This window comes from Microtus ochrogaster, linkage group LG5, assembly GCF_000317375.1.
Source record: "Microtus ochrogaster isolate Prairie Vole_2 linkage group LG5, MicOch1.0, whole genome shotgun sequence".
NCBI classification, from domain to species: Eukaryota; Metazoa; Chordata; class Mammalia; order Rodentia; family Cricetidae; genus Microtus; species Microtus ochrogaster.
Window position 1 is genome coordinate 25,537,692 of NC_022031.1, and position 14,634 is coordinate 25,552,325.

General features: G+C 35.2%; 1 protein-coding gene across 2 annotated transcripts in view; it reads right to left on the bottom strand.

The window, feature by feature from the left end:
- Window positions 1-8,494: 8,494 nt before the first annotated feature.
- The window catches only part of Manea (mannosidase endo-alpha), a 23,706-nt gene continuing 17,566 nt past the window's right edge, over window positions 8,495-14,634 (bottom strand). Inside the window, exons 4-5 of one of the 2 annotated variants that reach the window (XM_005361931.2) lie at window positions 13,318-13,394; window positions 8,495-12,596 (exon numbers count right to left, since the gene is read on the bottom strand). In XM_005361931.2, coding sequence (XP_005361988.1) covers window positions 11,939-12,596; window positions 13,318-13,394 — 735 coding nt within the window. In that variant the 3' untranslated portion in view covers window positions 8,495-11,938. The remainder of the gene's footprint in view (window positions 12,597-13,317; window positions 13,395-14,634) is intronic. The other variant, XM_026786766.1, reaches the window with a different exon arrangement.

Consider the following 14,634-nt stretch of genomic DNA (forward strand, 5'->3'; position numbering starts at 1 on the left):
TGGGAAGCATGGTGGCAGTCAGGTAGCTGAGTGCTTAGCTCTCATCCACAGGCAGTAGGGGAAAGAGAGAGAGAGAGAGAGAGAGAGAGAGAGAGGGAGGGAGGGAGAGAGAGAGAGAGAGAGAGAGAGAGAGAGAGAGAGAGAGAGAGTTGAGAAATAGACTAACTTTAAGCCATAAAGGGTCTCCTGACTTAGGGCATGGTGTAATAAGGTTCCTGCATATTGAGTATAAACAGCAAAAAGACAATGAAAGAAAGAAGCTGGTATCTGAATAAAATTTTAGTGATTAATGTTGGCTTATTAGTCTTAATAATCTATTGTGATAAATCTTCACTTTCCCCAGATATTTGTTTAATTTCCTAAAACCTTTTGTGGTCACTGGATTTGCATTAGTTAGTGTTTCTGTTTCTGGGAATAAAACGTCATTGACCACAAAAACTTGGGAAGGAAATGGCTTGTTATATATACTACAGTTTGTAGTCCATCATCCAAGGGAGTCAGGACAGGGTTTAAGACAGGAATCTGAAGACCATGGATGAGAAGAGTTCTGTTTACTGCTTTGCACCCCGACTTAATAAGCCTGCTTTCTTATACTGTCCAGTACTATCACTACCCTTGATGGGCTGTGTCCACTCACATCAATCATTAATTAAGAAAATTCCCTGAGGGGTTGCCTACTGGGCAGTCAAGCAGGGGTATTTTCTCAATTAACATTTTCTCTTCCCAAGTGGTTGTACCTTGTGCCATGTTTACATGAAACTAAGAAGCACAATTGATGCCTTGTCAACTTGACACACACATTACTATTCAACTACAACCTTACCTTTCTCAGTTGTTTCCACTGTGACATGTTTATATTTATATCACAATAAAAGACATTTTAATTTTCAGAAGTCATAGATTCATAAAAATTTAAATAAATGTAAAATTCAGTCTTTTTAATATATTCAAATTCTCTTTAAAGTTTAAAATTCTCTCTAAATCAGTCAAATTCTCTCTAAAATCAAAAAAAAAATTACCAAAAATTTTAAAGACTTTTTTAAAGTTTAAAGTCTTTCAACTGTGGGCATCTATTGTCCTGGGGATATTTACAGAGAGCCCCACACCCCAACTGTATTGAGAACTATTTGTTGGCAGAGCCTACCCCACACCCAACTATCTTAAGAGCTATCTGTTAGCAGAACCTGCCCCACATTCCAACTATGTAGAGAACTGTTTGTGGTTGGAATAACAAAAGGAACGATTCCTCTTCCATAGAGAACACTAGGTGTGTCGACTCGTGACCAAGTGTCCACTCGTGACCATTGCTGCCATGGCAAGATCCCATGCCCCTGCCCCAAGCCAAATTCCTCATCCAAGGGCTATATAAGCTGCTGCCATTATGCTAATAAATGGAGGCTTTGACCAGAAAAAAAAAATAAAAATAAATTAATTAGATACTTTCTTATTCTAAGAGGGAATAACTAGGGCACTGTCAAAATCAAATATAACAAAGTTCAACGGTGTAAATAACTCAGTGTCCAGCATCTGGTATTCACTCATGAAAGGACTTGAACATCTCAGTTCTCAGACTTTGCCATTTATAGCATAAAAAACATGGCTTATTCCACAGACTCAGGCCATCTCCACTCCACAGTGGCGTCTGTACTTGATGGTCATTTTATGGTACTGGCATCTCCAAAATGCTGAAATCTCTACTGCAACTGAGTGGCAACTTCACCAATGGCCTCTCCTGGGCTCTCTCTGAAAGTCTAATCCTGCCACATGGTGCCAGGCTTCAATATCTTTCCATCACCCCTTCAATGTGGGGCTTGCACTGCAACCGAAGTTTCCCCTTCACCAGTGAACTCTCCTGGTCTCTCATGCTGCCAAGCCTCATCTGGCTTCCATCAGCCCTTCATGCCTTCAAAATGAGTACCATCTAGAAAACTCTTACACATTACCAAGTTGGTCTGCTAGTATGATGTACAGTCTTAGCCGCTTGTGAAAGAAAGTTGGGTGTTGATTCTCAATAAACTCTTGCCAAAAATCCAATGCTGCTCTCATCTTACTCACTACTGATTATCCAGTCCCAGCTGTCAAGAAATTCAGATTACTCAAAATATTAAATGGTCCTAACAGAACCTTTATGGAACTCTCAAACTTTTTCCTGAAGTTATGTTCAAGCCATGTCTCCATCTTTGTTGCTCCTGTTATTATCTTCCAAGTTCCCACAAAAGCTCATTAAACTCTGACCACTCAACAGCTTTTCTAGCCAATAGTTCCAAATTCCTTCCACAATCACCCCCCAACATAACAAGGCACCTTTATTTTCATTTAACCAATTAACTGAACACAATGGGTTCATTTCTAAGGGTTTTAAGTTTAAACACATTCTTTTCTCTGGAAGGTATCTATTGGTGGTGTTTACCAAATGTTTCCTACACACACACACAGACACACGCACACACACACACACACACACACACACACACACACACACACACATCTCTTTTAACTTTTGAGGATTCACATTTCCCAATTCAGTGAGATGGTTAGATTTGTTCAACCTGTGTCTTTGGGCTTGGTGCACAGCTCTCTGGCAAATTGACCCACTCCCTTTGCTGTGAAATGGAATCATGGTTCTGCCTTTAAATCAAGCCTCACTTGAAGCATTTCACAGACACATTCATCTGACATAGAAAACAAAACTCCGACGGAGACAAAAAAAATGATGAGAAGAGGTAAAGCTTTGATCACATATTTTGAACACTCAAATTCTTCCATGAATGTGTGTATCTTTGGGACTTTCTATTCAACTCTGAACTTTTCCTTCATTGAAACTAATAGGAGTTGGATTTGTATCCTGGAACTCAGACAGTTGTGATTTAACTAAGGGTCTGTGAGGACACATGACAAGCAAAGGAACCTAACAGAGTTAAAGAAATACTCGGAGTGCCAGACACTATCTTAATTCTACATACATGGTGGAACAGACTGTAATAATTGCTTCCAGTGTCCTACTTGAGAGGAAGCAGTTAAGATCCAGGTCAAGTCAACCCCGGAGAATTCCAGCCTTGTCAACTTTACCCATAAAGCACTTTCCAGAGAAGCTCATTTTCTGATTTATCATTTGTGAACTACTTGCCATTGTGTTCTAAGATCTCATTACACTAGTATGCAAATTTTTACCACAGACTGAGATTTCTTACAAATGGATGTAATTGAGACCTGAAGCCTTCTCACTCTGGTCTAATTAAGATAAAGAATGTTATGAAAATTAAAGAATAAAACAGAAGTATGACATAGGTTAGACTAGAAGGAAATATCTAGTTTACCAGCATTCTACTGCCTGAAGGCTTCTAAATCCTGAATGAAGCTGTCACTGTCACATGTGCACAAACATGGACCAATACAATAGTTGGGGGAATCAAGTATTTCTTCTGGCATTTCTGAAATATAAAGTCAGAATTGGGATATTGACTATTTCAGCTGAAACATGAAAAACACACTGAAGAAACATTTGAGTGAGGCATTGTTAGTAGGTTGGTTTTGACTTATATAGAAAATTTTACAAATTATGTATTAATTTATATAAGGATAAGCAGCAAATGTTGAAGTATAAGTCCTCCTACAAATGTTGAAAGATCTGAGAGAATTTTAGGACATTTTTGCTTGCTTCCAGAAACTAATTGTATCTCATACCAGTTGATATAGAATTTTTCCTTTTCTCACTTTTACTGGAAATAGATTCTTTTCTCATACAATGTTTTCTGATTATATTTTCTCTCACTCTATTCCCTCAGCTCCTCTTCAACTCCCCTTGCCTCTACATTAGCTCCATTTCTCTCTCTCATTTCAGAAGAATAGGCTTCTAAAAGGAATAACCAAATATGACAAAATAAAACATAATAAAGATGGAGCAAAGACTATCCTATTGAAGTTGGACAGTGCAACCCAACAGGAAGAAAAAGTCACAATAACAGGTACAAGAGTCAAAAGAAACCCACTCCTTCTCACCCTCAAGTGTCGCATAAAAAGAATAAGATCATAGCTATAATATACGGCAGAAAACCTGATACAGATGCATGCTTCTGTGCATTCAAATGCACCTTCCTTAGCTGATTCATAGGGCCTTGATTCCCTTGGGCCCTCCATCTCCTCTAAAAATCTCACCTCCTCCCCTTCTTCCAGATTGCCTGAGCTCTGAGGGGAGGGAGTAGATGGAAGTCACCAATTTAAAATCTCTTTTCAGGTAATAAAATTTTCAGCAAAAATAAAATGATATAAGTAAGTTTAGCAATAACTGACATATTGAGAAGTCTTCCATCTCAGTAGCCTTTGTGATCACCTACCATATTTCCACAATATTTAGTATTCTTATTGTACCTTGGAATTGTAAAGGTGATATAAATATCTTTGGTTAGCCTTTTTTTACTTTGCAAACACCCATGATTCATCCTTTTATTGTCTTATTGACTTGATAATTGTTTGTAAAGGTCTTATACAGCCCTTACAATACCCTTAAAGGTTTTGAACTTTTTATGTAGCTGAAGATAACCTGAACTCATGATCATTTTACCAACGTTCTGACTCACTGCTGGGATTGTATTACATGTTCCCTCATGCTCGTTCAGGCTTTTTCTTGTTGCTATGCAGTTTTCCATTGCATTTCAGAAGTCATTCATCTTCTCACCCATTGAAGAACATATGCTTTCTTCTCCCCTTTAAAATGATAATAGCATCATCTGTTGAAGAATGTTGGGAGATTTTTGGTCTTCTGTTGCTAGCATATTTAGTAATCACAACAATGGTAATTGAGAGCTAGAGTAGATAAATTTTGAGGGGATTAGACATGTGAATCTCACTTGGTACAATATTATTGAATTTATTATTAACTTATTAAAATTACTTTATAAATACATGTGGGGGAGAACACATTGGTTTGTGTGTGAGTACATGTTCATGTGATTTCATGTGGAGGTCAGTCAGAGGACAACCTCATCTGTTATTCTTCTCATGCCATGTACGTAGCTTGGAACTTTTCAAGTAAGTACCTATTAATGTGGGATTCCCCTCTGTATGCTGTAAATATGTTTTATTCCCATTGGTTAATAAAGAAGCTACTTTGGCCTACCGGCAAGGCAGACTAAAACAAGACAAGAATTCCAAGCAGGGATAGAGGAGAAAGAAAGTAGGTGGTGTCAGTGGGATGCCATGCAGCTGCTGGAGGAGAAAGACATTAACCACCAGCTAGAACCTTGCCAGTAGGCCATGACCACATGGTGGTGTACAAATTAATAGAGATGTGTTAATTTAAAATATAAGAGTGAGCTAGCAATATGCCTAAGTGATTACCAAGTAGTGTTGTAATTAAAATACTTTCAGTGTGATTATTTTGGGTCTGATCCCTTATTGTGGCTTCCCTGTAAATGGTGAGTTCCAACTAACAGGTCCCTTCAGCCATTAAACTGTTTGAAGTATAAAGGTCTAAGCAGTACATCTAACTCCATGTTCCTAAAGGTCTAAGCACTACATCCAACTTCATTTTCCTTTGTGGAACTAGTATATATCTGCCCTGCTTGCTGTTCATATTATTTATGTGTATTTTTACACAATCAGATCTAATTAGGTATAAGTAATCAAATGAAGTCTGCATTTATTAGAACATAATACTTTATGATCAAAATCTATAATCATATTGAAAGCAGAGCACTAATGTCGGACACTAAATCCCATTCACTACAGAACTCTCTGGCATAAAGACTTCCTCAATTAATAAATACTCAAAATCCCAAAACAAATGTTAGCACATTACCAACGAGTATGCCACCACTTCCCATCATCATCTATTATCTACATCATCTGTCTTTAATGAAGTATGCATTATTGTGAAAAATATGTTCTCAAGTTTTCTTTGAAACAAATACTATATTTCAGTGTCATCATGAAGATCCTCAGAGGCCCAGGTAGATGGATTGATTGGTAAAGCGCTTGTTTAGTTCCCCAGAACCACGTAAAAAGCCAGGTGTGGTTGTATCTGCAACTCTAAGTGCTGGTAAGGAGGATATGGGGAAGATCCCTAGTGTTTGCTATCCACCTAGTCGTGAGGAATTAGTGAGCTGTGGGTTTAGTGAGCAGTCTTCTCTCTGACCAGTACGGTATGGGGAACAACTTGACATTGACCTCTGGCCAAAACATGAACACCTGCAATTACATGTGCCTTCACCTGTACATGAGCAGGCACACACACATACACATATACACACACACACACACACACACACCACTGACACACACGCAGATACACAAATACATATACACACAAAGACATGCACATTAGAAATTCTCTATTAACAAGGAACCTACATAATTCTTGATAATTTCTCTTAGAGGTGAAAACTGTTGAAAGCATGAATCATATTTTTTCAACTGGTAATTCAAGATGGAAAGAAATTTTGTGACCATCAATTAGAAGTGAGTTTTACCACAGTAGAGTTGACTTTTTATATTAGATTCAAAATACGTCTCCGTATCATTTTATGTTTCTGAGACCAGAGTGCCATGTGCCATGCATTCTAATAAATCTTTGGCATATTTCTGAAACAAAGGGTATTGACTAAGACTAAGGAAGATAGACAGGTAAATTTGTGGGCAAGAAGTGACTGGGGATAAAAGACTTACAGAAGGTTGCAAAGGTGGGGCTAAAATGAAATGCATGTCTTGTTTATCTCCTTGCAAGACTTCAAAAATAGGTGTATATTAGATTGCATTCTGTATATAAACACCATGTAACAAAAGTATGCCACATGACTCTCATTTGAATAAAAACTTAAAACTAGCTCCCCAAACGCAAAAGTATGAGGAATATTAGAGAACACTGATGAGATATATAAACCTAGCTAATTTGTTTCCATTTCTGAAAGTACATCAGGTTAGCATTGGGGTAGGCTATAACAAACGCAGAACCCTTCTTGAATTATGGACTTGTCTCCTATTGTTATGGCTAAATGGTCACTTTTGTGAACTAGCGAGTACTATGTATTGACAAGGGATTTTTTTAAAATAGAAAATTGCACAGGAACTGTAAGTATGTATTAGTGTCACACATACCTAGGTGGTAGCCAACAGCTTTCTAACTGAATTTAAGACCCACTCAACAAGAAGACCATGTCAGATACTGGAAATCTAGCCTAGTGCTAGTGAAGTCATTGTTATTGAAGAATCTAAAACTAGAATGATCTTTGCTTAGTTTTCACTTAATCTACTTTCAAAGCAACATATACACACATATGATGCATTAAAAATATATAAAATACACTGAAATATAAGCAATATCATCTCATGGCAATCCTTGCTTTGAATCATGAAGTATTTGTTTCAAAGCATTTTATAAAGACCATTTAACTTTAGAGTTGAATTTATAGCTAGTTTTATGTAAACTGTGTTACTCAAAATTTATATTTTAAAATAAAATCAAGGATATGTACTTGTAAAATGCCATTATATTTTGATTTTGGTAAATTTTAGACTCATGATTTGCTTTTGGTTATTTTTATATCATAATTTACATAGTAATTGTATGAAAACAAACCCCTCAGTTCTGCTGACAGATTAGAATAGCAATAATGCTTAGCTCACTGATGTGACTAGAGCTGAGTCTCTATGAAGCAGTAAATGATAATAGAGCCTGCATTCTTAAGAATTAAAAAATAGACTAAGCTCAAAAATAATAAATGAACTTTAAGTAGTTATACAGCAAAGTGGTTTTAAATTTAATTTGTAGTGCATTTTTCTTTCAAAGAAATGTTCCAAACAATAAAAACCTTTGCTTCGACCTAAGCAATCTTTTTTTCTAAAATGGTAAATATTTATTTAAATATATTTTGGCTGTATTTAAGTAAAATGTTGCTTTTCTACATAATGATTCTCAAGCGCTTGACTGTTAATCAAATTCCACAACATCTTTATTTATTAAACATAGTAAGGTAGTCCTATCTAGCACATGAGTCAAGAGAAACAAAAAATACACAAATTGGAAATTAAACTGCCATTGTGGGCACATGAAATGATCTTATGTACAGAGGCTACTCCTTTCCTCCTAATTCTACCCAGAAGTGCTTGAGTACATAAATCTAGCACAGCTGTGGGCCATGATAATAACATACAAACCAGCAGTGTTTCTACATGGCAATAATAAAATATCTGAAAGAGAAATTAAGAAAGCAAGCTGGCTTACTACAGCTATGATATTTTGACAGTTGTAAAGGTCTGTTGCTGCAGCTCTATAAGCTTGGGAAGTCACCATTATTAAACTAAGTAACTGTCACCAGTTTACAAAGCCCATAACTATGGCTGTGGTCATTCAATTGAGGCTTGTTACTTCACTATTTTAGATTAGTTTTCATCAGAGGTAATGTATAAATTGTACCGAAGCAAAAATTAGAAAAGAATTTCAAATTTTTTAATAAAATTATTTTTTTATATTTTGTAATAAAATTTTTTAATTTTTTTAAGACTTAAAGTCACATCTCCAGAATTAAACAAAAATTGGCATTTATGAATACAAAAAGTTAAATATACTTAACTTGTAAGTGCTCCATTTCATATTGACTAAATACTACCACTCCTATACTAATAAGAAATTAAAAGTTATCACAAGTTAACAATAAACAGATTTTCAATTAAAAACATCATTTTTATGTTTTTATTAAACAAAATTAACATATTACAAAATAAATCATTTTCCAAATTACACACATAAATAAAATAAACAAGTTAATACACAATTCAGATAAACATTACTATGGGGAGCCTTTTATAATTATTTCTTAAAAGCAGAAAAAGACCTGGTTATTCTCTACAATCTAAACAATTAGATGGGTTAATTCCACAAAATAAATACCTTACAAAATAATTGATTATAATCCAAGCATTGCACATATTATACCTTTTTTAAGTTTACTGAATACAAACATTCAGATTTTTAAAAATAAAAACTGGATTAATGGATTAAATTTATTTGTGATCATTGCAATCCCAGCTGTGTTTCCAGTCAGACAGCAGAGGTAGCCATAAGGAACCTAAGGGGTGGGGGTTGGGTGCTCTGAAGGTGTTTCTCTAACAATCATTAGCAACAATTGCTAATATAGCCATCCCTTGGTACTAGTGTGGAACTGGCTCCATTGCTAAAAATGGCTGAAAATTCTCTGGTCCTTTGAAAAAGTCAAACAGTATATTTGAACATAGCCTAGAATGATCCTCAGGTACACTTGAAATCATCTCAGTTTACTTATAACAGCTAGAAAAATGTAAATTGTGGTTATACTGTACGGCTTCCAGGATAAAAACAGCACCCTGAACATACTCATTATGTACAAATAGATCCCCCACCCCACAGAGTATTTCTACTCCGAGTTGGTCGAATATTTGGTTGTGGAAACCAGAAGGGGTAACTCTGGTGTTAGAGTGAGCTGCCAGAAGCTACAGTTGAACTGACAGTTGTGTGTCCTAATTTTCATAGACTTTCCCTTAATCACAGAACTGTTTCATAAAATTCATTTTTCGTCATGGGAGACTCAAATATAAAATGCAACATAAGGAATGAAGAAAGCAATATATACTATAAAATACTATGCATTGATAATTCATTTTTAACATAGGAGCAATTAAAAATCTACAGGTTATATTTCTGCTTATTCCAATGAAGATGCTTGGTAATATTAAATATTATATTATTACTCTTAGAATTTATCCTGGAAAATATCAGATTATTATCCTCATAACTTTCTGTGGCCTAATAATTCTATGATCATTGGAAAATTTAAATTTTAGAAGGTTAGTATTTCTCTTCAAAAAGATTTTATTCCAAAAGCACTGCTTGAAAAATAAGTTAAACTTCTCTCTGTGTGTCTGCAAATATTCATAAGTAACTGTGAGAGTAAATGTGACATGGGGTGGGTGTCCATGTCAGAGAACCACCCTGTATGTTGATCCTTGCCTTCCACCGTTTTTGAGTCAGGATCTTGTTTGCTGCTGTGTACGGCAGGCTAGCTGGCTCACACTCTCGGGCTCTTTCCTGTCTACACTGCTCGGCTCTGCAGGAGTGGTGCAGAAGAACACGGATGCCAGTGAGCTCATCTCTATGTGAGCTCTGGGTGTTCACATCTAGGCCCTCATGCCTGCACTCACTCATCAGTCTCCCTTACCCTAAAAGATGTTTCCTCTCTGCTGTGTTTTATGGCCAATTCCAGAACTAGTCTGTTTCGGAATGTCTTTATGCTTTGGAGATTGGCATGTGTTATTTGTTAACATGACTCAACTGATTCTCTCAGTAGAGTTAATAAATAACATTTGTGTAAAATTAGCTAGACTAGCTGATTTTTCTATTATAATTATAAATATTGAATTCAGTAGATTTTTTTAAAAACCTTTCCATTTTTACAATAATTTCTTTTTAGCATAAAAGTTATCAATTTTTAACCACATGACAGCTATGGATCACTGTTATTTTCTTTTTAACTTAATAGACACTGTAAAAGACTTTTTCATATAAGCATATACTTCAAAACTATGGTGCTACCTTAAAAATCATTTTTATCTATCTCTAATTTTGCAGTTATAAATAAATTTTCTGTATTATTTTTAGTAAAATGAATAAAATTCTAACATTAACATTATACTTTCATAGTCAATTCAGTAGTCTCTGGTGAACATTTAATTTTAACATATGAATAAGAAAATGAGACCTAGAAAGATTGACAAGATGCCCTAAAAATAGAGTATCTGAATTCCAGAAACCTTATGATGACTGAGAAACAATTTTTTTTATAACATAGAAGCAGTTGCTACCATTTCCTAAGCTACATCCTAATGCTTCTAGTCTTTTATTCAGCAGAACAAACAGGGGCATTAAACATGCAAAAGCACTCGGCACTGCAGGCCCCGAGTCTTCAAGTGATGACACCATGAATGCTCTGCACAAAGCCTGTCTTGCCCCGCGACTGAAGAATGGATAAGAAAATGTGTGCATTTACACACTGGAATACTACACAGCAGAAAATAATGACATCTTGAATTTTGCAGGCAAATGGGTGGATCTAGAATCATAACATTGAGTGAGGTAATCCAGACCCAGAAATATAAATATAACTCATGAGTGGCTTTAGACATAAAGCAAAGAAAAACCAGCCTACAATTTACAACTCCAGAGAACCTAAACAAAGAGGACCCTAAGAGAGACATACATGGATCTAATCTACATGGAAAGTAGAAAAAGAAAAGATCTCCTGAGTCAATTGGGAGCATGGTGATCATGAGAGAGGGTAGGAAGAAAGTGGAGTGAAGAAAAATATATAGCTCAATAAAAACAATTTAAAAAAGCACATGGCTAACAGTCAGATTAGAAAATATAATAAAATAAAATAGCCTGTAATTTAAACAAGTTTTTGCTCACAAGAAACTTGACAAGTGCATTTGATCACTAGGGGAAGCCAGCCAGAAACTGAATACGAACAAAACTGAGAGCCAGCAAAGAGTTCAGAAATGATGCATATCCATCTACTGTCCTTTTGTTCTGTATTTCTGTGGTCAGATGTACCTAACATGTACATGCTCCTGTCTTTGGACTCAGAATACAAGTACAGCTTACCTGCATGTTAGCTAGTTTATAAATGCAAGCACTTTCTCTACTGTGAAACAGAAACCTAAATGGCCATCCCATTCAAACTTCAGAAAAACACACCAAAAAGAATGCTACCGCAAGACATCTCTCATGTTTTCTTTGTATGGTTCTGTCCACTGTAGAACAAGTGATATCTTCTTTTAAAAATAAAAAAGAAATAACTGGCAGAGGGAACAGTAGCCAAATGCACATTGAGTTTGACAGTTTTCTCTTCATAATCAAAACATAGGATGTTTACTGAAGTTAGGCAATTTGATAAATAAACTATAATATACATTACGAAGCAGGCAGCTGTTGATCTAATGTGTATGCTATTCTTTCCTTACTGTATTTTTCTGACCATTTTCGGGTTAGTTCTAGATAATAACTTGGCTTATGAGGTCGGTAATCCAGGTATACTGTGTTAGTGGTTCTCTTGGGGACAGCATTTTCAATCTGAGTTCCTTCATGCCACTCATTGAAAGAGGTGATGGAGATTAAACTGGGGTGGGTCTGGAGTGCAGTGCTTAGACCGACTTCATAATACTTCCCATTGATGCGGTTCCTAGTGTTCTGAGAGTTCCATGGACGAATGTTTGTATCGATGTATCCTGGGCCTACACTTGGGATAAACATCAAGTTGTTCTCATCACAAAATGACTTCAGTTTAGCCCAGTTCTGATGTGATGAGCCATACGTGAAGCCATTGGTGGCAAAATATGTGTAAATTCCATCAAAACCACTTTGAAGAATATCATATTTATGCTTTTCTTCTACGAGAAGTGCAATAAACAATCCATCATAAGGAGTACCGCGGACACTCTGAGATCCTGAAGGTGTTAACAGATTGGCCCACATTTTAGGCTTTGTTATATAGGAATCATAGACATAAAACATAGGCAGGGACTGCCCCGTACTTGTCTTGTACCTATAAAAGGCTGGATGGTTTCCGTATCTACAATAAAGAAACATTGAAAAGTGAGAATATGTCACAATAAAATTATACACTGAACTGACAATGATTTGAGAGCTCACTGTTCTCAATCTTCAGTGAGTCAGTTATGGAAGCATAATAATGCTAATGTAATCATACTTTTAATTTCATACATTATGAGACACTGGTATACTTCAAACAGGAGGTTAATTATCTCATGCCAAAGTTAACAAATGGTAATTAAAGCGATAAAAGTCTATTATGAACTACACAAATGGAAAAACCTATTTATCTTATCAATGACAGATGTCCATTTGTTGCTGAGACGATTCTTTGTAAAGTGAAATACCTCAGAGAATCTTAATAGTAAAATACTTTATAAGAATGAAAATATTCATAAAATTCTTTTTTTGTTATTCTAGATACAAATAAAGACAGATATGCAAACACTGCTATAAAATTAGTTCATATTTCATCTGAACCTTCCTTTAAAAGACAAAATGTATATTCATAAGATTTTAAAAACAGAAATGTAAAATGAGCACAAAAGGAAATCATACATATCTTTTAAGGTATATAAAAATAGCTAAAGTAGCAACTTTTATTCATGCAAAAAGTAAACTGTAAGAACCTGAGAATGTTCGTCAGTTTACTTGTGGTAAAATTACCAGAAATGACAGATCATAAGCCAATTCCCATTACCAGATCATAGAGCGTAACTATGAACATTGAAGAAACTCACTTGTCTATAATATACTTGACATTTTTATTCATGTTTTGATCATCTCGATTGCTATACGGCTCTATATGAAAGGTGACCTAAAAAACAGGGAAAAAAATCAATTAAAGAAAGCATTATATATGAAAGTATATTTTGCATTGTTAATAAGCTGTCAATTCAACAACATTAAAGTGAAAATTTAGTGAGTTTAGTGGTTACTAAGTAAATCTTGGTAGATAATCCTAACTGAGAGTTTTCACGGCTAAACTAAGTGAAGCATCTCATACGCCAGCCTCTGTTACTGTATAAGGTGGCCGCTGACTCGAGTTTTGAAATGAAGAACGTGGTATGGGTCTAGTAGTTGCCAATAGCCCCAGTTTGTTGGATACAATGTGTGGTAGCTACCTACACATACCAATTGCACATAATCAAGTTGAACAAATTATGCCTAATAAGCAGGTTGGCTTTGTACACTATCTCTAACTAGTAAGATAAACAGCATAAGGAATAATGTAACTTTAAAAAGATAATCATAAAAAGTATTCTTAAATTCACTGAGTTATCCATATCAAGTCTATTTTATTGGTAATCTAATAAAATTATTGTTTGAATCTTATATTTTAAATGGGACTGCCTGTTTGACAAGACTATTACAATACTGCAAGCTTAATTCTTTTGTTAATTACCCAATTAAAGCACAATGTATTTTCATTAGTAAATTTTCACAGAAGTATTTTTAAAGTCAGGTTATTTAGTAAATCAATCATTCTCTACTTATAAGAGCACAATGATGTAAGGTTTTGGCAATAACAAACTCAGGTCAAGACATCCTTACAATCTGCTTTCAAAGCTGCAGGCCATAAATGATCAGCTTCTTCCATCAAGTATAGATACATATATTGCAAATTCAAAGTTATATATTTAGAACTTCTCAACTAATTAATTTTATATTTTTTAATTAATAACGGATTTTTTCACTATTTCTAACTCTTCTTTTCAGAAAAATATTACACTAACAGTAAAATGAATTTTAAATGACAGAATTAGATACATAAAATTAAATTTGTGTGCATGATTTTTAGAGAATGTGAATCATGTAAGAATTCCATTTCACACTTCTGATATTGGCTTTACCCAAACTCTCTGAACCCTGTAGCCAAACCACTTCTTCCTTAATTCCCCCATCCCTTGACTTCACTGGGTACCCCCTTTATATCATATACAGGTGAGGCATTCCACCTATATAGCTGGTAATGTCAAATATGTAGTAATTTTCTCTTTCCATAACTTAACTTGTATTTGGTTTTCTTCTTTAGTAGATTGCAAATTTGCGATATA